Genomic DNA, 25,835 nt, shown 5'->3' with positions numbered 1-25,835 from the left:
TTGTGGGAATGAGAAAGAGTAGCCTCCAGCTTTAGGAATTAGGATGACAAAGACATTGTTTAGGTCACAACTATTGCCATTACATTGAGAGATACACAGAATTATTAAGGTGTAATATTAGTACAAAAAGCGTTACTAATTATTCTTTTGGGTCCGGTAGGGGTGGAGATCAGTGGGGGTTGACACCATGAGTTATCGCACCAGGTGACACCAATCCTAGTGACGCTACTGCCTTGCAGCAAAGACCAATTCAGGCAAGAAACCACTTGCCAGCTGCTCAGTTGCAGCTCCCAAAGTGACCAAGTGCAAAGGGAGAAGCTTCTCCCTGGCAAGGAAGGACTCTCAGTCCTTCTTCTTTGGTGCAGCAGGTGTGTGTGTTTATAGGGTTTTATAGAGGCCAGAGGCTGTGGATTGGAGACTGGCGAGGACAGGGAAAGGGAGAGATTTTAACTACTGGAGTTGCTCCAAGGCAAAGGAATCTTTCCCAACAATTGACACCAAATACTCCTTCCTCAAAGGCATGACTGCCATGCACAGCATCAGGTGTCTCTCCCCCCCCCCTCCAAATATTGTTTTTTCAGCTACCTCTTATCTCATCCTGTTCAATGAAAGAAAGTAGAAACTGCAGTGCAACTCTGAATTGCCAGGCAAGTCCTCACAAATCTTAAGCAGGGTCCCAAATTTGGAAGTTTCTTTTTGCATCCCTTTCTTCCCAACTGCCAGTACTACTAATTTCCCAACCCCCATTCCTAGCAAATGATGGGGCTAAAGGAGTGAGCCCCATGTGGAGAGGTGAAGAGTGGGAGACAGCACCAAACAAAACCCGTGTGGCTGTGAGGTGATTTTAAAGGAACCTGAAAAGTTCCTTGCAACCCTCATTCCCACCATGGTCCTAAAGGCCACTGGCTCCCTTTATATTTCTTGTACACCAGTACTACCAATACTTTGACTGAAAGCCCCTCTGCTACCCCCTTTGCCCCTCATCGCCCCCCTGGATCCTTTCACCACCCCCAGGAGGAGTGTACTGCCCATTTTGAGAATCATTGCGTAGGCAAGGGAAGGATACCTGGCCAAGTTACTCAGCTCTGCTATTCAAACCAAAACTCTATACATATGCGTGATCCAATAGTGTTAATTCACAGATGGCACACTCCTGTAGCACCTTTGAGATTAACTAAGAAATGTTGTGTCATTTCATAGTGGTTGTTCAGCTTTTCTGCCATCAGTGAGGATAGGTGTAGTGTTAAAAATTGATTTCTGTTATGCTCAGGTTTTAGGACTCTGCACTCCCTATTACTATTTTAGAAGAAAAGTTTTCCTTCTTTTGTTTGCAGGATTTGAAAAGAAGCTGCACTCATTCCAAATAACATCTAAAGAAATATTTTTTTTTCTTTTCTCTAATGGGAAGTGTATTACTGTTCTGGAATATAACTTTTTACATTATAGTCTATCCTGCAACTACTGCAGATATGCTAGGAAGGATGGGAGAACTTTGGATAGGTTAAGGTCCAGAACATGAGCAGTAAAACTTGCCTTAAGCATCCAAACAGATGTGTGCTAACACTAGCTTTCCCAGTAGTGAAAGGAGGAATATTTTATGTGGGTTGCTCTTCCCATTCACTCCAACAGCAATGTGTAAGCCTTTTCTGAGAGTGCCTACTGTGGGGAACAATCCTCTGTACAGCCAAGTCAAGTTTCTGCCTTTAGCTCTGATAGGACATATCTCATCTTTATTCCACTTCATCTCTCCCCCGCCTTCATTTTGCCTTAAAAATAAAACACTCTTATTTCTTACCTTTACCTTTGTTTTCTATCCCAAACCTTCACTATCTTTCTCTTTCCCCCCTCCCCCCCCCCCCACACACACAAATGCTGGAACACTGTGTCTGTGGCAGGCTAGTCTAGACTAGTCCAGAGTGAGGAGGTAAGCTTCAGTTGCTCCAGAGATGCAACAACACCTCAAAACCCTCTCCATCCACTTTCATTGGGGGATGGGGTGGGGGTGGGGAAGTCAGGATGGAGTCAGACTGGGGGAAGATTCCTCCATGTTGTGTCCAAACATGACACCAGCACCTAGTACAAAATGGGCCATGGGTGGAAGCAGGAGCCTCAGTGAAGGAGACTGTGCATAGCGAGGCCGTTGACTAGTCTCCAGATGTGAAAAAGAATAATCACCCCCCCACACACACACACGGTTTAGGGAGCTAGTGGCCAGGGAAACCCCCTGGTTTCAGCAGCCACACTCTTGGCAGCAAAAGTAGATCCTACAGAAACATACTCCAACAGCACCAGTACCAGGTCAACTGGCCTTGCTGAGTGGTGGTAGGACAGGATCAGGTGGGGAGTCCTTCCATTTCCCTCTCCCTATGCTTTACCATCACTACCACCTTGCCAGAGGTTCATCAGGTGACATGTGGGCACCATCTTGGTCATAGCAGGGGCTTCTTGCCAAAGTTTACAGCAGCCATGTTGAAAGGGCATGGAAACTTCCATGTCCAGGTCAGAAGGCAACTCAGTGGAGACAGACCTCTTTGAGTCCAAGGACAGGGAAACCTAACTCATCAAAGCCTAAGAAACAGAAGAACCAGGCATTTCATTTCCCAGCATGAAGCATATGAGGAAGGGCATTCCCACAAAGGGGTTGTATGGAGGATACCAATCTTGCTGTGTACTCTGATACAGAGGAGGGGGAACTTTTTTCTGAGGAAGATTAGGAAGCTTTCTGAGGAAGATGAGGAAACCCCATCCATCAAGCTGTTTCAGCTAGAGGACTTTATTTTCATCCTACTCAGTATTGCAGTTAAAACCTTAGGCCCCAGGCTGCTTACTGAGGCTTCCCAGTCTCAAGATTCAGACCTGAGAGTGAGGAGTGCTTTCCAAAAGCTGATGAATGCTTCCTCTTTAGACATTCCTTTCCCAGCAGACTCCATGTTAGAGAGAGGAACAGAGCAAGCCTGCCACCAACAGGCCAAATCCTAGATTTGTTAAAAAGTTTTACAACTTGCCTAAGAATGTAACGTTCAAATTAAAAGTGTCCTTGGTTGATGGCACCAGTGGCAGCACTGCCTTCATCCTCTGTTTATGCCAAGGATGGTGAGAATACATTCAGGGTCACAGAGGATAGAAAGGCAGACGTAGCCCTTTAGAAAGCCCATTAAACCTCCTCCTTGCTTCTGATACTGTTGTTTTCATCTCAGTAATGTCTACAGTATCCCTTCTCTAGACCAAAGAAATTCTAAAGGAATTGCCAGATTATTAAATTAAGATTAAGGCAAGGAGTCAATAAGCTTCTGAAGGTTTCTGTCTTTGCAGCAGATGTGAGTCTGGATGTGATCCAATTCAGTGCCAGGACTCAGGCAGCAGCCGTGGCAGTGGGATGACAGATATCGCTGTAAAACTAGAATATAGACACTAGATTCAAGCAACATGTAGTAATCTTTGTGCCTTTCCTAGGCACTAAGCTTTTTGGAGATTTTTTAGATCCAGTACTGGTAGATACAAAGAACCAAAAAAAAAAAAAAAAAAAAAAAAGTGCTGGTTCTGGGGAGAAGGAAGGAGAAAAGGACAGCGAACAAGCATGACCAATCTTTCCAGAAATAATTGTCCCCCATGCTTTCCTCCTTTTATCAGGATCAGGGAAGTAAGGAGTTTCAAGCCCAACAGGGTCAGCAAAAATTTCTGTCCAGGCAGCAGTCCTTCAAGAATTCAGGCAGACCTCAATTCCCCCCCCCCCCCCCCGCAAAGAACAAGTTGGATATGAGCATTTCTTCTTCGTGGTCTCTGCGAATCATACAAATGGGTTTTACTGCGCCTGCGCAGTGCTGTTCGGAATAGTCTAGAATCACTGGGCAAAGTACACTTTGCAATAATAAGAAACTTTTTGGCGGTAGCCCCGCCCCTCCTCTATAAAGCCCCAGTTCCCGCTCTTTTCCCCAGTTCCATTTTTCCTCTGCGCTTGGCTGCTGTTTGGAATTTTGCTCTCGCTAGTTTGTTCTTGAATCACTGCTTTTGGCTTTTGACCCGGACCGTCTTTTGGATTTGCCTTTTTCTGCTCCCCCCCCCCCCCCGGCTTGACCATTGGATTGTTGACCTCGTTTGCCGACCACTGGACTGTTTACCTTCGATTTTTGGTAGGATGTCGCCTCCATTCAAGAAATGCGACGTTTGCGGGGGAAAGGTCCCCGTTCAGGATCCCCACTCGTCGTGTCTTCTCTGCCTGGGAAGGGATCACAATGCAAAGGCCTGCGGGATGTGTAAGCCCATGTCCTCTCAAGCTAGGAAAAACCGGGAATCCCGGCTAACTTCCACCATTGCTCAGGGGAAGATCCGGGAGGGGGACCCTCGCCACTCATCTGCCCCCTTGGTGCCTTCGGCGGCTCCTCCAACCTCCGCCCATGCTAGCCCGGCCAGCGCTCCACCGGCTTTGGTCTCTGCGGCCCATGATCTCGGGCGGATGGGTCCGGCCCCCGCCGCGGCCCGTGGTTCCTCGAAACCCAGTGCCTCTTCTAAGTCTGCCCATGAACAAGCAGAATCCATCCCCGCACCGACCCCGACAAGTTCAATGTCGAAGGAGCTCACGACATCTAAGCGGGCAGCCACTGACCATAAGTCCCGCAGGGCAGTATCTCCCGATCCCGGCCCCAAGGAGGTAAAGTCTGGAAAGAAGTTTTCTAAGGGGACCAGGACCTCCAAGGACCACACCACGGGCTCCAAGTAGGGCTCCTCTTCGAAGGACAAGTCGACCACGAGAGTCTCGGAAGTGCCGATTCCATTCTTCCCACCGGATACACCCCGTGAGTCATCTTCTAAGAAGAGACTTCCCTCCACCGATGTCTCTACCCCGGAAGCTCCACCCGCAAAAAAGGCCAAGACTAAGTCACGTTCGACTTCCACTGTCACCAAGGAAGGTGGTCAGGACCGTCCTCGGTCTCGTTCGCGCTCCCCACCATCTCAAGAGCGCCGCCACACCTCCTCCAAGGTTCTCCATTCCAGACATCGTACTCCCCGTGATGGCTCCGTTGGGGATCGGCTTGACACCGCAGACACCTCATACTCCGCTACTGGACAGACAGCGGCGACTGGTCCTTCTGACCCTGTGACGGTTCCACGCGTTGACCTGGAAGAGAGGGAGCTCCTACCTCGCAAGAAAGCTGCTACGGCTGACCTGAGGAGGTCCCCCTCCCCGTCACCTGTGCGCGAGCCTGATGATGACGCCTACTTTTATGATTCCGAGACCAACAGATTTTACATGGCGGTTCCTAGGGACGTGGCCATGCTTAAATTTCCACCAGACCGTTTCCGGTACCAGGAAGAGGCCGCGGCTGGACCTTCAGCTCGGTCCCGTTCTGCGACACGCCATAGACCAGAGCACAAGACGAAGTCCGCCTTGCAGATCATCCCGTCGGATTCGGAACCGGAACCTCCAGCGGAATCTGACGTTCCTTCAGACGGAGATGACCGCTCTGATGCTCTGTCCTTGGCCCTTCACCAGCCGGACCCTGCCTCCCCAACGGATGACGTGAGGTCATTCACAGAGCACGTCATCAAGATGTCCCGTGCCCTCGACATCGAGCTGGCATACCCGGAGGAGCTCGCCAAGGTCCCGATCGAGCGACGGGTCCAGGGCAAGATGCAGACCCCTCCGTTGATACCACTGCTGCCTTCGATGGAGTCCCTAGTCAAGCGTTCCTGGGATACTCCAGCCTCCCTGTTGGGTCCGCCGCGCAAGATAGAGTCCCTTTATAGGGTCTCCGCCCCAAATGCTCCCTGGTTGATGGCTCACCCCAGTCAGAACTCCTCGATCGTCGAGGGTGCTCAACACACCCCCTCTCAACGTCAGTCTTCCTTTCCCTTAGATAAGGAGGCTAAGAAGATTGACACCTTGGCGAGGAAGTCCTACACTGCATCGGCATTGGCTGTCAGAGCTATAAGTTATACTGCCTGCATGGGGGCTTATGTTCAGACCCTCATGGAGGGGATTTCGCCGATTATTCCTGATGTCCCGGATGAGTCACAGCGCACATTGGCAGAGATCAGGGACGAAGCTCACTCAATCGGGAGCTGGCTGATCACCGCATCGAGGAATCTCGCGGAATGCACGGGCAGGTCCATGGCAGCTTCCATCGCGCTGCGTCGGCATGCCTGGCTCCGTGGATCGGACCTAAACCAAGGTGTCCGCGCCACAATTGAAGAGATGCCGATCGACGATTCGGGCCTGTTTCATGCCGAGACCGATGATAAGCTCAACAGAAAGTTTAGATTAAAGGCGGCAGCTAGAAAACATGGCATGTCGGCTCCCAGTGCTCCCCAGTTCCGCAGGCGCCCGCGTCCGTGGCAGCACCAGCAAGGTCAGTCCCAAAGGCCTTTTTATCAAGACCGTCAATTTGGCCAACAGGGTTCTCAACGTCAGAGGTACCCCTCCCAATCTTCCTCTTCGTCTGGCCGCCAGTCCTACCCTCCTAAATACCGTAAGGGCCGAAGACAGGAGGCTGATCAACCTAAAAAGAGGGCATGAAGCCCCCCCGCGCACTTCGTTCCACCCGGCCCCGTCTTTTTGAACATCCTTAGACCTTTTTTCAACGTGTGGGCCTCCATTACTACCGACTCTTGGGTCTTGAACATTGTCCAAAGGGGCTATACCCTCGAGTTCGAAGAGCTCCCCCCCCACCGGAGCTTTTATTTCCACCGCCCCCTCGGGCACCCTTCTCGACGAAGTGCGCTCTCTCCTTCGGAAAGGGGCTATTTCCCCTTTACCACCTGAACTATGTTCCAGATCCTTTTTTTCTAGGTACTTTACAGTGCCGAAACCAGATGGTGGGATTAGACCGATATTGGACTTGAGGGGACTCAATTCCTTTTTGCATTACAGACGTTTTCGAATGGTAACATTAGCCTCCATTTTGCCCTTACTCCACCAGGGACTCTGGTTTGCGACGTTGGATCTCAAGGATGCTTATTTTCACGTAGGGATCCGAGACTCCCACTGGAGGTTCCTCGCCTTCGCCATCGGCTCCAACGCCTACCATTACAATGTTCTCCCGTTCGGCTTAGGCACGGCACCGAGGGTCTTCACAAAGTGCATGGCACCGGTAGTCGCATACCTCCACCGGAAGGGCTTCAGGGTCTTCCCTTACCTGGACGATTGGCTGTTTGCGGCTCCCTCTCGGGAAGACCTTCAGGAATCCATCCGCTTTGCACTGGACCTCCTATCAAGTTTGGGGCTCATAGTCAACCTGGAAAAGTCTCACCTGTCGCCAACAAACAGGTCCGTTTCATCGGCTCCGTCCTCGACTCCGAAGAATGCATCGCATATCTTCCTCAAGACCGTTTTTCGGCCCTTTCGCTTGCGGTGAGTGCCGTCCAATCTCACAGGAGGATAAGGGCCAGGGAGGTCCAGGTTGCCCTAGGACATATGGCTTCCACCACGTTTGTGACCCCGTGGGCTCAGTTGCGAATGCGGCCTCTTCAGTCGTGGTTCCTCTCGGTCTTCGACCCCATGTCGGATCCGCCAGGCAAGTGGCTGACCATACCGAGACCGGTCGCCGCCTCCCTATCATGGTGGCTAGACTCCCACAACGTTTGCGTCGGATTGCCTTTTGTTCAGCCTCAACCACAGGTGACTCTAACGACGGATGCATCGCTGGACGGTTGGGGCGCTCATCTCCTGGACCTATGTGTAAGGGACAGATGGTCCCTGCAGGAATCCATTCTCCACATCAACGCATTGGAGATGTTGGCCGTCGAGTAGGCCCTGAAGGCCTTCGAATCCAACATCACAGGCAAGGTCGTCCTCCTCAGAACAGACAATACAACTGTAATGTACTACATCAACAAGCAGGGAGGCACCAAGTCGACGACGCTCCTGGACTTAACTCTGAGAATTTGGGATTGGTGCATACCGAGAGGGATCCGTCTCCAGGCTATTCACCTGCCAGGAGACGAGAATACCTTGGCGGATCAGTTGAGCAGGACAGTCTCGACTTGCCACGAATGGAGACTACATCCGCAGACGGTCCGCGGCCTGTTTTGCCGGTGGGGAACTCCGCGGATCAACCTTTTTGCAACGGCCTCCAACAGACATTGCCCACAGTTTTGTTCTCGGATGCGACACGAGGATTCTCTCGGAGACGCGTTCGCTTTCGATTGGTCCGGGGAGACTCTCTACGCCTTTCCCCCGTTTCCTCTCCTCACCAGAGTGAGCTCCAAGATGTCGAGGGACCAGGCCAACGCGATCCTCATCACCCCGTGGTGGCCGAGACAACCGTGGTTTCCGTCTCTTCTTCACCTCTCTGAGAACGACTTTCTTCGGTTGGAACCGCGCCTGGACCTTCTGACTCTCCAGGACGGGAGGGTTTGGCACCCGGACATCGACTCGCTACCGATGGTGGCTTGGAGGCTTCGCCGCTGACTTCGCTTCCGCTCTCGGTACAGAGAGTGATCCGGGCAGCACAGAAACCGGCGACGCAGAGGTCCTATGCTTCCAAGTGGTGGAGGTTTCTCCGATTCTTGGAGGAGAAGGACCTGACACCGGAGCGTGTCACGGTGCCGGTGGTGCTGGAGTTCCTCATGTCTTTGGTGGATGCAGGGCTGTGCCTTGTGTCCGTTAAATGTTATCTCTCGGCCATTTGTTCCTATTTCCAATATAATGGTTTACCTTCCTTTTTCAAGGACCCTCTAGTCAAAAACTTTTTAAAGGGGTGCAATAACCTGCATCCCCAAGTTTTGGCGCCTACCCCGGCTTGGAATTTGGACGTTGTACTATCTGCTCTTCAGTCCAGGCCGTTTGAACCTTTAGCCACTACTGACTTGAGATTATTGACTTGGAAGACTGTCTTCCTAGTGGCTATCACTTCTGCCCGAAGGGCAGGGGAACTCTGTGCCTTACGGAGGGATGAGCCCTTCCTTCGGTTCCATAGGGACAAGGTGGTGCTCCGAACTGATATCACGTTCCTTCCGAAGGTGGTATCATTTTTTCATATGTGTCAGGACATTGTCTTGCCTACCCTGGTGTCGAATCCAACCACCACTGAGGAGCGGGGTCTGCATATGTTGGATGTTCGCAGAGCCCTAGCATTCTACTTGCAGAGGACTGCGGATTCGAGTCGCTCCGACAGACTTTTCCAGTGTTACTCGGAGCCTAGAAAGGGACTACCGGTATCTTCCCAGAGACTCTCCAAGTGGGTGGCCAATACCATCCATCTCTGCTATGAGTTAGCAGGAAAGCCTATGCCAGCCAGGGTACGGTCGCATGTGACCAGGGCGGTAGCTGCATCTTCTGCCTTCCTTGCAGGAATTTCTCTGGATGATGTGTGTAAGGCTGCGGTTTGGTCCCAGCCCCTAACCTTTGTTAAGCACTATCGGCTGGACACCAGATCCAGAAAGGACGCAGCCTTCGGGAGGGCAGTTTTGGTGTCGGGTCTACATTAATAGGCACTATTAATGATTCTGATGGGTGATGTTGCATAATAACCCATCTGTTTTCATTGTGTCTATTGTTCATGTTATATACCCATTGCAATTGCTGTTTAAGGTCCATATGTTGCCTCCTCAAATGCTGCAATATTGATGGTTGTGGTTATGCAGGTTTGAGAGGTTAAAACTCTCAGGGTCTTGAGTTTCCCTTTGAAAAATTTTGCAGGTTGATGTCATGTATAATACAGATTGAGACACTGACTCTTTTTATGAAAACTCCTTTATTGTTTCAATAAATGGACCTGTGATTTATCATAGCTTGGTTGTCAGGACACTCCCTCCTCCGTTTACCTAAGCTTGCCAGTCTAACCCATTTGTATGATTCGCAGAGACCACGAAGAAGAAGGACAGGTTGCTTACCTGTAACGGTATTTCTTCGAGTGGTCATCTGCGAATTCATACAAATCCCGCCCATCCTCCCCTCGGTGTCCTGCTCATTGGCTTCTTCACTATCGCCTTCTTGGCGGAAAAATTCGGAACTGGGGAAAAGAGCGGGAACCGGGGCTTTATAGAGGAGGGGCGGGGCTACCGCCAAAAAGTTTCTTATTGTTGCAAAGTGTACTTTGCCCAGTGATTCTAGACTATTCCGAACAGCACTGCGCAGGCGCAGTAAAACCCATTTGTATGAATTCGCAGATGACCACTCGAAGAAATACCGTTACAGGTAAGCAACCTGTCCATACCATTCCACTTTGCTCTTTTTCATCTCCAGTCGAGTCTCAGTTTTTGAAGGGCACAGACATGCTCCTGTCATTTATCTCACATATTCCAAGAGTTCCCAAATTAATTCATAAAACAGAAGTACAGTACAACCCCTGAATCTGTGGAGATAGGTTCCTGGACTTACCCAGGAAACATGAAACAACAGATAATTATGAACCCCATTGAAATGAATGACTTCCAGCAGAAAGTGACCGTAGCACTGTGCTGGAGGAGATTCACATTTCTAGGTCCTCCAGCATGACTCACTGGTCGTCTCTCAGAAGTTATTCATTTCAGTACCGTTCACAATTTCAGCAATTTCTGCCTTTGGATGTGGGTAAGTGAGATGTCAGGTACCAGTCTTGTGGATCAGGGGTTATACAGTATTCAGTGAACTTGTCAGCTGTCCCATTAGTAATAGTATTTTAAAGAAATCAAGAGATTTGCAACTGCTGAGCTCCGTTTGAGCTGCTTGCATGGAATTTTCACATGTTGACACTCATTTATGATTTTTCTGAATAGGGTTATCATTTTTGGAGACACATTTTGTTCTTTTCCCGATTCAGTGATATCACCTGAGGGATCTGACACGTTAGTTCAGCATGCAGTTTGCTTATTGCTTTTATTATTAAAGTTTCCACATTTGGTTCTAAATTCTTACGCTATGATCAGCGACACTCCATCCTGCCATCTTGACCTAGAGTTGGTTTTTAGTCTAAATCAGTGCAATCAGTTAGGTAAGTTCTTAGAATCCATAGTGGCTTTATTAGAACTTCCAGCTTTTAGTGAGAGTTGACTACATTTGCTGTTCTTCAGTAAAGTATAAAGATAAATTAGGTCAGCAAGAAACCAGTCTAAGATGCTGAAAAAGAGAGAGTCTAGCTTTCCAAGTTAAAAACAAAACAAAACAGAAATTGGTTGGACTGAAAATGATCAGATTGGTGGATATTTTGAGTAGCAGAGTGGGTCAGGTGGTACAGTTATTAAAACTTTACGTGGTGGTTTATAAAATTGTGCATGTAGCTAATACTTCACATAATCTTAATATATTCCATCTTTACACAAATCGGAATATCACATAGGCAGAAATGACCAACATATTTTTGTAATTTTGTTCAAGGTGAGGTCTAACATCATTTGATGGAAACTGAAATACATATTGTTACCTTTGGAGGAACTGAAGGTGGTATGGAAACTTTTATTCAGTGGCATTTATTACAGTAGGACTTACTTGTGTGGTTATGTTGGTAGATGAATTCTTTCAAATTCTGCAATTGTCAACTCTGGATGGCTGGACATTATCATACCCCCCCCCCCCCAAACCTGTGATATTTGAAAAGAAACAGGTTTGCATATCTGATAGTTAATGTCAACAGTATTACATTACACTAATGTTAAATACCAATGTGGATGGAGTGACAACCAGGGGCTCCATGTTGGGCAGCTGTGAATTCATGGCTGAGTAGGATCATAATTATGAATCTGTAGCCTTCAAATAAAACTTACTCGTACTCAATTTAATAATTTAAGTTCTGCACTCAGCTCACTGACCTGCAAGCAGCTTAGTGAGCTACACTCACTGACAGTTTCTCTCATTTTATTTTTTTTTAAAAATAATCTATGGTATATAAAGTTTCAGATGCTTTCTGGATTGCCTTTGAATGAATGTAGAACAATTTTTATGCCTCTTGTTATTTAGTGCAAAGTTTTTAGTTTTTCATTGTAAAATCCTTATTTTAACTGACCAACATCTAACAAAAAGTTCAGTTAGGGATTCTTAAGTAGTGAAAATGGTATCTTTCTCCTTCTGAATGACAGTTTATCTAGTTGTTCAGATGACTGTTCAGGAGACACAGATGGAGAGAGCACAAAAATTTTAATGTCTTCTAATAGTGTGACATTGGGGGAGGTTTATTTCATAGTCCATATGAATAGGACTGTGCTTGTCTGTAAGAACATTTTTAGCCTATGGTATAGGGCTGCTTTTTCTAGAAAGGCTTTCCAGGTGTCCCATGTTAATCTTTTTCCAACATAAGGCAAATACTTTTTTCCCAGGCTTTTAAACATCATTTAAACAATCCCCTGCTTTCGTAACAAGCAGTGTGCTTTTGTTATCCAATCATATATCCATGACCACTATTATGCTTCCTTTTCATCTTAATTCTGATTAGTTATAGTTATTACTGTTGCTTCACATATATTATGAATTGTATGGGATTCCATTTAAAAAAAGCTTTAAATTGCTTAAATAGGCATTGTCCTAGCTAAGAACATGGAGGTGGGACTGAGAATTTGTGTCACACTCGTCCCTCCACATTAATGGCTTTGACTTTTGCAGATTTGATTATTTACAGATTTCTTTAATATGCTACCTCTCTAGGAATCTCTAGGACCTCCAGAGAAATTCTACTGGAAGATGACTATAGAGCTGCACTAGAGGACCTAAAGATTCCTAGAGAAAACACTTCTCTAGGCATTTGTAAGTCCTGCAACATGATTTTGTGGTCAAATTCTGGCATATGTTGATCACAGAGTTCTGCTGGAGGACCTAGAAATTCCTAGAGAGGTGTTCTCTCAGGTTAAAAAAGTACTGATTATTTATTTGCAGTTTTTTACCTTTCATGGGTGTCATGTGCCCCTATCCCCAGCAAATGTGGAGGGAGAAGTGTAGTTGTACACTTGTCACTCGATATTCAGTAGGGTTAGGTGCACAAGACCCCCCTGAATATGGAAAAACTCCAAATAACAAAAAAACATGTTTTTACCTGACAGGACACCTCTCTAGGAATCTCTAGGTCCTCCTGTGCAACTCTGTGGTCACTGCCCGGCAGACACTGACCACAGAACTGCGCTGGAGGAGCTACAAATGCCTAGTAGAATATTCTCTTTAGGAATCTCTAGGTCTTTCAGTACAGTTTTTAAAGTTGACTATAGAGTTGCACTGGAGGACATAGATATTCCTAGAGAGTACATATTAATTAAATCCGTGAATAATCAAATCCACAAATATCAAAGCCGTAAATATGGAGGGATGAGTATATATCCATTGTAAAACATCTTTATATTGCCTTTCATCTTATGTACCAGGGCAATACCTAAAATGTAATTCAAAGGCAGGAAACAGATTTTTAAAAACCCAGATAAATTAGTTCATGTTGGCTAGCATAATAACTCTGTTTAAAATACCCGGGCAATAATTTTGATCTATTGCCAAAGACAATATCAGCTCCTACTTCACCTCCTTAGGGGACATGATTCACAACTAGGACACTACACATATACCAATGAAACTTAAAGAAGTGCCTCCCCTGATGACAGTTTTGTCTTGGTTAATTAAATAGATGTGTTCCTGGGTATTTCTCCTTTAACAGAAAATTAGGTATCAGAGGCAGAAATAACATGGAAAAAAAACAGTTAAACATGTTTCAGAAAACCTTTTATTCAAAATCGATAGTGCACAAATTTGACATGGACCAACCAGATCTTTGCATAAGTAAACTTTGCATAAGGAAATAGAAATATTTTGACTATTTCCAGAGGCAACTTGAAAAGTTCTTCAAAAAAGCATTTTTTTAAAAAAAAGTTTGGTTAGTCGGGTTTTTTTTTTTTTTTTGGTTATGTTAGCACCATATTTAACTGAGAATGTTAAGGAAGAAATTTTGGAGGCCGTAGTCATGTTAGTAAGTGGGCTTTAAGATTCTTGAGAAGACAAATTTATCATTATTGGCCAAAGCTCATTTTAGGTACTTAATAATTTCAAGTATCTTTTCAAGTTGGAAGTGGTGCTTTAACATAGTTGAAGGAGGTACCAAAACACATGCTACTTCTGTGATATGTTGTTTGTCCTATGTGTCTCTTTTTCTGTTTGCTTGATATTAATATATCTCTCACATAAACTGTAACTTTTCCTAATTATGGTAACCAGACTCGTGAGAGTTTTGTGTATATCTTTCATATGGCAATATTCCTAGTTGAAAAGAGGTTTGTTTATAGTAATGATTGTAATTTCATATCATTAAAATACTATTGTCTTGTCCATAGAACAAGACATTTAAGTGTGGGCTTAAATCCAGCATAATGTTGAAGGGGCATTGTACAAGTGAAGGTATATTGATTTTTCTCTTCCATAAGTGATAGCATGTTTGATCTTGTATTCCTAGGCACAGCTGCTTTTGAAATTGGTTGTGCAACAGGTTCTACAGCTAACTACAGACCTATAAACTTTATTGGATTCTGGCCACCTTCAGATGATGTGGAACTAGAGAACCACAAGCACAGTATCATCTGCACTAGTATAGTGACAGGGTTGGCTACCGTTCCTTGTTTCTAATAAATTAGAGGACTTTTTACATCTGTACATGCTAGAGCCTCAGCTATATATGTACCTGCAGCAAAATAATTTTTCTCCGTGCACTTATCTGAAATGAGAGTGGTGATCACTTTATAGCTAAAAGTATTTTGGGTGAAGAGGGCAATAGGTTTTGGGTTTTTCCTGCAGGAGTAGGATCCTGATGTGGTGTTGATCCGCTCACTCAGTCTGATAGGCAGGGACAAACCAAGCTTTCTATTGGGTGTCCAGCAGCGCAAGCTGCCCTACCGAAGTTACCCAGTTTTGTTCCTGCTTTTGCTGTAAGGTATAGGTAAACCATCTCCCCTCTTAGGCTGCATCCGCACTGCAGGAATAATTCTGTTTGACACCAGTTTAACTGCCATGGCTGCTATGGAATTCTGGAACTGTAGCTCGTTGTGGCACCAAAGCTCTGTGACAGAGATGGCTAAACATCTCACAAAACTATAAATCTCAGAATGGGTAAAATTCCTTCTTGTGTAGAGGGACCCTGATGTAGTCAGAGGTCTAACCTGCACTCCTTGCCAGGGAGCTCCAGTGGCTTCTGCTCCCTCACCAGTCTTGGATCTCATTCTCCCAACACTAACATATTCCTGTTCCCAGGTCAGTCAGTCAGTATTTGAAATGGTGGCTCTCTCCAGCTACCCTAAAGTTCTGAAGGCTACAACCAAGTCTTTATTAGAGCTTCTAAAGAAGGTTGGTTTAGTCCCTGCCTATCAGAGCAAGTGGGAGGAGCAACCTCATATCTGGATGTCCTCTCCCCTGCTGCTGAAGATGGATGTGTCACAGGTCAAACCCAACATTCCTTTCCACACTAAGTAATCTGTCAAGTCATTTTAGTTGTTAAAAGATACCATGGGAGTCTGAGGAATATCTGGTTTGAATATCTAAACACTTTCTAAAAGGTCAGGAGATTCATCTGGAAAAAAGCGTAGTCACTTCTAGACTGTTTGTAGAATATGAAACTAAATGTCTTGTATGGAGAGTAACAGTTTTTCTTTTTAATTCTAAGACAGAAGCCTCGAATGATGGGTTTAATCTTAGAAGAGATGTTTTTATTCTTTTTCACATAGAAAAGAATATCATTTTTATTATGATACTCATTGCAACACGTGCCTAACTTCAGCAAATTATTATAGGATCTGTTTCTCTGTCTATTATTGTGGTTGATCAACTGTATTGCCATTCTTACAGTTTGTATTCCTACTCAGACATAAGCCCATATAGTTTGGTTAGACTTATTCACATGTAACTATCTATGGGTTTCCAATAATATTTTTTTAAATTCTAGTTTCCCATGATATTAGAATGAGGAAAACTTGGTTTAAGAAACTACAGCCCAAAATACATGGGCAAAAAAGAGCGGCTTCTGGGTGCTCTGACACCTCCCTTCCCCCCCCCCCCCAAAAAAAAAAATTGGCTGGAAGCCGCTCTGGGATTGCCTAAGGCAGTCTGAAGCTGCTAGAAAAAGGAGTGCGGAAAAAACACCCCTTCCCGGCAATCTGTTCAGGACTGTGGTGACGGCTTTTTCTTAAGATGAATGCTCAGAGGTAACAGCAAAGGGGTAGTAGTGTGCAAGCATTTGGTTTAATTCTGGGCTTAGAAATCATGGCTTTTTTTTTTCAGACTGGAATTTTTATGACTGAACAGGACCAGAGAGCATGAGCTCTCTGTTGAGCTTTATGAGAATTTTGGCATGAAGGCAGTGCAACAGTGATGGAACTAATTCATACTGTATGGGAAAGACTCCAAATGATATTAAACCTGGAATGTATAGTGAGGAAAAAGGTGAATGTATGTTTACATTATATCTCCTCTGCTATCACTGAAAATAATAAAAACATATATATGGACATAAAGATACTCTTAATTTTAGCTGTCTGGGAGCCACGTACATGCACATGTACTGAGGCATATAGTTTCCTCACATCTTAGTAGAAGTTTTTATTAACTCTCATGCTTTTCTTTCTAGGAGGAGAGACTTCAGCATGCAAACCTTCATCTGTTCGGCTTGCACCGTCATTTTCATTCCATGCCGCTGGCCTTCAGATGGCTGGACAGATGTCCCATTCACATCAGCAATACAGTGATCGTCGGCCGCAGAATATAAATGACCAACAGGTTTCTGCCTTATCATATGCTGACCAGATTCAACAGCCTCTTACCAATCAGGTGTGTGACATATAAGGAACAAATATTTATGCTGATATAGTGCCTAATTGTCTTACTCCAGGATAGATACCAGACCTCTCTGTTCATTGGTGGTACAGTGTGCCAGTGTCATACGCTGGAAGCCTCACCAGAAATAAGCCTCGCGCACCCCGGAAGAAGTAATGGGGCGTGCGACTGTGGCGGACACACGGTGCCACATGGCACCACGCGGTGGGCACAAGCCCCATTACTTCCAATCGGGCTCAAGCTTATGCATTTTTCTTTTACGTGGGGGGTGGTGGTTCCAGAACGGATCCCCCGCGTAAGAGAAGGGCCACCTGTATATAATTCCAGTTAAGTGTATTATCAATGCAGAAATAGTAGCTCTCATACAATATGAGGGGAGAACAGAAATGTGCCAGTTGGATCAACTTGTACTGTTATACCTGGCAGCCCAGTCCCATCATCCTGCAGTATTTGGTATTATATAAGAGGCTGTGTATCAAGTGTGTCCACCCTTTCCTATCGGCACATCAGTGTTGAATTCAATAAGAGGGCTAGCATGAATTGGGATATCACTCACTAGTGACACACATAGTCTTTCTTATTGCTTAGCTGTCTTATAGTTATGTTTGAGATATTTGCTAAATTTTGTTTTTAACCTCATGTTAAATATTAATGCCAATATAACAAAGTTAAGGGTTGTTGATAACATTTCCTCTTCAGGAAGTGGGGGAGTGGAGGAAGTATTCCACAGCTTATTTCTTTTTATTTATCTTCTACATTTCCAACAGATAATATCAGAAACCTGGAGAAGAACTTTGTTTTATCTGTCTTTAGTTTACTGCTAATTAATTGAATGGCAACCCTAGATTCTAGTATAATAAAAGATGAGGGAGAGTGTGGTACACAATCTTTCTTGGTACACAAATACACCATATGTTATTTTATAAACCTAGATGAAACTCCTATCTGAGACACATAGGCCTGTTACAGACAGCCAAAATAAAGCTGCTTCGAGTCACAGTGGAGGTATGGTGTTTCAATGATGCATGTGTCCTAAGAGTCCAGAAGTTGCACCAAAGCCACACTCCAGCCCTAAGGACTGAAGCATGGCTTTGGTGCGGCTTCTGGAATCTTAGGAAACATGCATCATTGAAACACCATACCTCCACTGTGACTCGAAACAGCTTTATTTTGGTTGTTTGTAACAGGCCATAGTTATTATGTCATAGATACATTCTGGCTCCTGATCTGACTCCATAAGCCAGGGGTAGAAAACCTATGGCCCTTCAGGTTCTGACAAACTCCCATTCCCATCATGCCTTACCACCAGCCAAGCTGTAGGAAGTTTTAGTATCCTCATAAGGGGAGGAGCTATCACCAAGCCATGATAAGCCTGGCTAAAACTTCCTTCAGCTTGGCTGATGGTGAGGCATGATGGGAATGGGAGTTCGTCAGAACCTGGAGGGCTGTAGGTTCCCCACCTCTGCCCTAAACTCACCTTAAAATCTAGCCAGCTGCACTGAGGAATAGAGTTCTGTGGTGCTGGTAACTGAAGCACTGAAGGATGGCTTGTCCAGCCTTCTCCTACTGGGGAGTGATGGTATGCTGTCACAGCTTGTTGACACACCATTGCTTACTCGTGAGAGAGGGCTGGATGCATCCTTTTCAGCTTCTGCTCTTTTCAACTCCTTCCTTTGCTGTGGCTGGGTGGATTAAAAGCTTGTTCTTCTATATCATGGTGGGAACATGCAGTCCTTACCTGAACCATTTTTACAAAACCAGAAGTGACCATAGGTCACTGCTGAGCTCTCCCACATTTTGAAACTTTTTAAGAAGCTAAAGAGCCATAACCATGAAAAGGGAGATAATTGTGACTCTTGGAAGTGACCCTTTTAAAAAGATTGATATTGAATTGGCTCTCTGTTAGTCCTCCAGTAGAGAAGCCAATATTAGCGACAAGCTATGTGTAAGAAAACCAGTGATTTCAGAATCCTGGAGTGCTTACTATTTGGACCTGCTCTTTTGTTAGATTGCACTGGTATTTCACCCTTTATCTCTTTGTTTGACTTAAGATTTTCTAACACCCTGCAGGAGGGAAAATTGTTCACAAATGAGTGTTTGTCTCGGTATTTTCTACTAGGAAGATAACCACAGGTTTTATTAGATTCTCTTTATCTTAATTAATTAATTAATTGAATTTATTTATTTATTTATTGTCATCTAAGGCTCCAATAACCACTAAATCAAACATTGACATCTTTCCCCCTCCCTCACTACCCACAAGAAGAAAAAATCGAATGATTTGGAGCCAAAACCAGATGTGATAGTACCTCACTTCTGATTCAGCATGTTCTCTCTGTGGTCCACTAGAATTAGTGATTTTGCACAAATTAGCCCCGTCCTTGACTCAGTAGTCAACAGCGTTGGGAAAAAAAGTTTGTTTTTTAAGAAAAACAAAAAATCAAGAGTTTCTGTTTAAGTTTGTTGTTGTTATTGTTGTTTAAACTGGGATTTTCACATTAACTTTTTATTGAAAAAATTGGATCCTAATTATATTAATACTGTGACACTTTTTTTATGTATTAGAAAGCTTGATGAACCACATTTTCTTGTTTTCTGACATTAACAGTCCAAAGTTATTAGGCTTTGATATGATTTACATCTTTCAATAAAATACCAGTTTTTAGTGCTTATTATTTCTGTTAAATCTTAATATGTATAAATTAAGATTTAACTGAAATAACAAGCAGTAAAAACTGGTATTTTATGTATATGTATGTATACATATTAAGATGTGCAAAGTACTCTCAGAGAAAGATAAAAATAAGAATAAGGTAATAATAAGCATTAATCTAATAGGAATATAGAACTATACCATTATCATAGAATCATAGAGTTGGAAGAGACAGCAAGGGCTATCCAGTCCAACCCCCTGCCATGCAGGAACTCACAATCACAACATCCCTGACAAATGGCCATTCAGCCTCTGTTTAAAGACTGCTAAGGAAGGAGACTCCACTACACTCCAAGGGAGTATGTTCCACCGTCGGACAGCCCTTACTGTCAGGAAGTTCCTCCTAATGTTGAGGTGGAATCTCTTCTCCTGTAGTTTGCATCCGTTGCTGTGGGTCCTAGTCTCTGGAGCAGCAGAAAACAAGTTAGCTCCCTCCTCAATATGACATCCCTTCAAATATTTAAACAGGGCTATCATATCACCTCTTAACATTCTGTTCCGATGCTATGGTCACTAGCTTAAATAAAACCTATTCTTTAAAATGTACTTTTTTAAAGCAAGTTGTTTTGATTGAATTTATGTTAATTGAAGCATTTGTTTCTGAATGGAGTTTCTTGCACTATAAATAAATAAATAAAAATTGATAAATAATAGATAAATAAAAAATTAATAGATTAAAAAGAAGCAACTGGTACTGGATACTGTTCTGAGAATGAAAAACTGCCAGTGAAGTGTTAAAAGTTAAAATGTTTAAATTCAAACAATCATGTTCTTCCAGTAAGAGAGCTGGAAATAGTAATTATCTGTTTTCTACCTTGCACAAGACCATCAGTCATTATTACTGTTGCCCTTAGTTTGTAAAGAAGTTAGGTGGCCCTGATATTCCAGCCCAGTGAGTATATGGCCAATATCGGCCAATATTACTGTGTCTGGAAAATGTTTAAAATATTATAAGATAACTATGTTATTTTAAAGTGGCTTAGTGAGCAATACTATCAGAGCCTGTTGCTATTTTGTGCCTTCAAGTTGTTGTGGCAACCCTACTCAATTCTTGGCAAGATTTGTTCAGAGGGGGTTTGCCATTGCCATCCTCTGTGATTGAGAGAGAGTGGGTTTCCGTAACCAAATGGGGAATTTGAACCCTGTTCTCCCCCTCTAATCCTAGTCTGACACTCAAAGCACTAGACCATGCTCTTACTGATTCTTCAAGCTGTGAAGAGGTTTATATGTTGCATTTCTTGGTGAAAGATTGCTGTTAGTCGGAATGACAATTGTTAAACCCATTAAATAGCTTGTTTTACAGACTTTAGGCTCCATCTGCTGGCCAGATAAAATCCAACTATTATTATTACACAGAGGTCTCATTCCTTGCTGTTGATGGCAGTTACAGTTATTTTGTTCTGACAGGAGATGATAAACCTTATTTTAAAGTTTCTCTTACTATCACTGATAACTTCTGATAAATTAATATTGGAGTACTTCAAAAAGAGGAATGAAGAGGTAATGAGATTTTCAGTAGCTTTACATTTTCAGAATCCATTTCGAATATTTTGTAATAAAGTTAAGATTAATTGGACACTGAGCATTTTGAGGTATTATTGCAGAAAGAATGGTAAGATTGTTTCCAACACAGATTATTTTTTATGTGAACAAATGACATTGGTTACTGTTCACAACATTGATCTACTGGAGATCTGTAATCAAACATTTAATTGATCATTAATATAAACAACGAAATAGTGAAGTCTCTGGTTCACAAACACTTTTCCCAATCCCTTCTTGGCATCCTCAGATTGAAGCATCCACAGATGACCCTGCCCTATTCTCCTCAATGGTGGTACGTGCAGCAGCCACACTGCCATTGAGGAGAATGGGACTTTTGAGATACTGTAGAATTTGCCATCTGTGGTGGTGGGGGTCTGGAATGGTTACAGAGGGCTCACTGTACATCCTGGCTCTCGATCCTGTATGGTATTTGTATAGATTTTTTCACCCCACCTTTTACATTGACCACTCCAGTATTTTAGTCCAATCATTGTTAATGCCACATCAGCAAAGGGCTAAAGTACAGCAAAGATTTAAAAACACAAAATGTGAATGTCCCATGACATCACAGTATTTTTAAAATCTGAGGGGCTGTGCAGACAGGTGGGAAGGGCCAGCCTGGAGGTGGAGTCAGGATATGGCGTCCACATGACACACACCCTGGCTCCGCCCCAGGCCGGCATGACACCGTGCACAGCACCACACAGCATACGGTGGTGCAGTGCTCCTCTGGTTCTGCACCTAGATGACGCAGCGCCAAAGGAGCGTCATAAAGCCGTGGCTCTGGCACCCTTTCGAGGGCACAAAAAGGAGTCACTTTTTGTGGCTTCCTTTTGTGCCACAGAACAGCCAGGTCAGGCCCTTCAGGGGCGGTCTGCACAGCCACTGAGCCTTTTATATCTATATCTGTCTTGTTTATTTGACTATTTCTAGATTTCCCTATACCTTGAGATTTCAGGGTGGTTTATAATAATGCCAAAAGTTTAATCAATTTTAAACAACTTTAAAACATAAAAATTATTAAAATAGCCTAAAAGCTTATTAAATAATTTAACAAGTTAAAATAAATAAATAAAATAAATAAAACTTTTATTTATACCCCGCTTTTCTGTAAAAACAATCAAAGCGGCTAACAATTAAAATATCCCCACACAATATTACATCATTATAACAACACCTCCCTTAAAAAAAGGATTAAACATATTACAGTTAAAAATTAGAATTTTTTAAATATCTAATTAATAATAAACAGAACATGGGCAAGAGCAGTAGTATAATACTTGGTGTGAGTGGGTAATCATTCTGTGGCTGAGCGGTTTTATTTAGGAAAGGCCTGTGAGGCCTGTGATGAAACTATACAAAACTAGTTAAAACTATTCAAGACAATAAAAAACAAGCACATGTGCAGATTTGCATGTAGTCAGTTAGGCCTCAAAGTTTATTGAAAGAGCAGTGTTTTTTCTTTGTGCTGGAATAAAAAGCAGCATTGGTGTCAGTCATTTCTCTAAGGCGCAAGGGTTTTTATTACTGAGATGCAACAGCAGATAAGGCCCTCTGTCCTTTGCTCTGCCACAGTATACGTCCTCATTGGTGGAGCATGGAGAGGTCCTCCTGCAGATTTCAGTCTTCAAACCTATTTAGGGAGAAGTGTCAAGGTCCCACGGTATTAGGAAGAAGTGTAAAGGTCTGATTCCATTTAGGGCTTTAAATATTATCAACAGCACCTTGAATTCAGCCTGGAAAAATTACCATCCAATGCAACTCCTTTATGTGGTTTCTTTTGTGCAATACTCTAATCAACAATCTAGCTGTTAAATTTTGCATTAACTACAGCATCTGACTCATCTTCAAGGGCAGCACCGCAAGGCTGACATAAGTCAGTCTATCTGTAGATAATATAAAATAGATTTTAAATATAAAATTTGAAAATAATAAATAAATAAAATAAAAGTTGAAAATGCAGAAGGGGTTTGAGTGCTGTGGCTTGCATAATAGACAACTAAACCCTGCTGATTCTATTTGGTACAAACAGACGATTAAAATGACTTAGATAATTTTGTCTTGAGACTATATGCTGGTCTTTTTCTCCATATGTGTAAGGTAATGTCTGATATTGTCATTTTGCAGAGGCGGATGCCCCAAACTTTCCGTGATCCAGCAACTGCTCCTCTGAGGAAACTGTCAGTGGATTTGATCAAAACATACAAACATATTAATGAGGTAAATATACACAGTTCATTTGTGGCTGAATTTTATTGTTGCACAGATTGTAGTTTGTTATTAGTAGCACTTGAAAATGTTTTGTGTTTCCTAAGTCCAGTTCATTTAGTGACACTAAAATACTGATTGCATTACACAGTCTTACCTACTAAAATGGTACATTTCTATTAGCATTAAGAATGTATTTTTAAATGAAGGGGGAGGGATCTAGATTATTAGGTCTAAATCCAACTACTGGTTCCAATTAGAATCAACTGCCAAATTGCGAGTCAACATACATGTAAATCTCATTGATTTTATATATTTACTCTAACTGGGACTAGCAATTATTTTAGATCATATTATTCAAGTCAAGTAGTCTTATATTCTATACATCAAAGAAATGCCTGCTGCCTGAATAGCAGTTTGAAATGTGTAATCTCTTGGTGATCAAATTCAGTTATAACACTGGTTAAACTATATTAAATAAAAACTACTCCACTTCCCTTCTGTTTTCTTTTTCAGTTTGCCTGCTAGTTCACTAAGATCAGAACCCTCTGCACTCTGCTTCTTCTTACTTAGCCACAATAAGAGCCAACACTAATGGCGGAAACCATTTATTTGCCTCTGTCACATAGCAGTTGATTAATAGAGCAGAGCTATGGCTTGCACTTGCAAGCTACAATCTGATAGCTAGGATTCCGCAGGTTATGCATATACTATCCTATTCTACAGGTCTTGTAGCAATTTTACCAGCTTTTTGGAACTTTCATAGTTCTAAAACTTCAGGTTGTGCCCAGGCATGCAGCAAGCTCTAACATATGTGGCAGTAGGGCTGTTTTGTCTCAAAAACGATTGACAGGGTGTCACTAAAAGCATTTCCTTTCATATTAGTATGGCACTTTTTGTGGGTGGATAAAGCAGTATTTTAAAACAGCCACAAAAAACAATGGTATGGGAATAGATAGTACAATATTGATCTATACTGTTACTGTTATGATACAAGTTGGCTTTATACTATAATTATGTTTCTGAATCTCAGGTTTACTATGCAAAAAAGAAGCGGCGACATCAACAGGGCCAAGGAGATGATTCTAGTCACAAAAAAGAGCGGAAGGTTTACAATGATGGTTATGATGATGATAACTATGACTACATTGTGAAAAATGGGGAAAAGTGGATGGATCGTTATGAAATTGACTCTTTAATAGGCAAAGGTTCATTTGGACAGGTAAAGCATGCTACATGAAAAATCATTTATCTGACTTATAAACAGCATCTAAGTAAAAACTTACATAGCTATTAGAATTCAAAGATAGCCGTATTAATCTGTAGAATCAATATGTAGAGAGATCTGATAGCACCTTTGAAACTAACTGAAAGAAAGAAGTTGGCAGCATCAGCTTTCCTAGACTTTAGTCTACTTTCTCAGCTTAGAATTAACTCATTGATTAACCCAGTCAGTTATTAGTTCACTACAGTCTTCTTATGATTTTTCCTAACTGTCTTGATTCCCCAATTAATGCTGACATTTAAAATAGATCGTTAGAATTCATTAGAGTTGCTGCCTCTCTCTCACACACATTCAGAAAAATAGGAATTCTAATACTTTTGAGACCGCTCAGGAGAAATATTAGAATTTGAGGAAATGTGTCACATGGCTGTGTTTCTAGGTAGGCAAATCTGTGTGATTTCATTGGGAAGAGACAGCAGGTTGGAGGGAAGGGGAGAGAGATATCTTTCTGAAGCTTGGGTCAGATAGGTGGGATAGTGGAGTAGAAGAAAGCAACATTTGGGAAAGAAGAAAAAAGTGTTTCTTGGAACAGAATTGTGGTGGGATGAAGAGTTGGTTGCTTGCTCAGCAGAAGACCAAGGCTCTTAAGCAGCCAGGGCCCTTTCAATTTGGCTCTCCAGTGGTCCTTTCCAATTGACCCTTCCTTAGCCCTCTATGAAAGGAAAGTGTTCTGAGTCTTTCTGGAAAGTGCAGGATACATTGCTACTTTCTTCAGTAACCTCTTCCCTTCTACTAATCATATTCCAGACTGATACTGTGTAATTTACATTTATTTTAAAGTATTGAGGTGCTGCAATGAACATCTTTACAGTTCTTTAGTGTGTTGCTCATATTAGGCTTTTAGAAAGTTAAATTTATTCCTCAAACTCGCTCCATTTTTTTGTCACGTGTATCCCCTTGCTTCCCATTCTGCAGATTCCTGGTCTGCTGTTATGTGCAAACCAGGAATTGTGATTTAAAATAAACTTGTATAATTTGGACTTAAAATAGATTTCAAATCTGTCTTTTTTAAACTTCTTTTTCTTAGTGTTCTGTTTAACTAAACTAGAGTTTATTATGAACAACCATTTCTGCTTCTCATGTAACAGTAAATCAGGATTCAGGTAAAGTGAAACTAAAGTCTGGTTTAATCCTCCTTGCAGTCATGTAGGAGTAGGAAGTGTGTGTATGTGTATTTGTGTGTGAGCCTAATACTTCATGTGGGCTTATTCCTGCATTTGCATCTAATATTAAACCATGGTTTGATGTTTCATGCAGACTTAGCCATAGACAAAAGCCAGCTGAAAAACTTTGGCTTTTATTAGAAATACAAACATGTTCTTAATTGTTACATTTTAAAGAGCCAGTGCTACAGGCTCCCGCTGCCACCCTGTGTATCTCTGAAA

General features: G+C 43.0%; 1 protein-coding gene across 1 annotated transcript in view; it reads left to right on the top strand.

The window, feature by feature from the left end:
- Positions 1–25,835, top strand: part of DYRK1A (dual specificity tyrosine phosphorylation regulated kinase 1A) — a 138,473-nt gene that overhangs the window by 98,851 nt on the left and 13,787 nt on the right. Inside the window, exons 3-5 of the mRNA XM_089512006.1 lie at positions 16,494–16,693; positions 23,085–23,177; positions 24,199–24,387. Of these exons, the coding sequence (XP_089368132.1) occupies positions 16,494–16,693; positions 23,085–23,177; positions 24,199–24,387 (482 nt within the window). The remainder of the gene's footprint in view (positions 1–16,493; positions 16,694–23,084; positions 23,178–24,198; positions 24,388–25,835) is intronic.

This window comes from Sceloporus occidentalis, unplaced genomic scaffold (genome assembly GCF_023333645.1).
Source record: "Sceloporus occidentalis isolate IW3139 unplaced genomic scaffold, rSceOcc1.0.p SCAF_2, whole genome shotgun sequence".
NCBI classification, from domain to species: Eukaryota; Metazoa; Chordata; class Lepidosauria; order Squamata; family Phrynosomatidae; genus Sceloporus; species Sceloporus occidentalis.
This window is presented reverse-complemented; position numbering and strand designations above follow the sequence as displayed.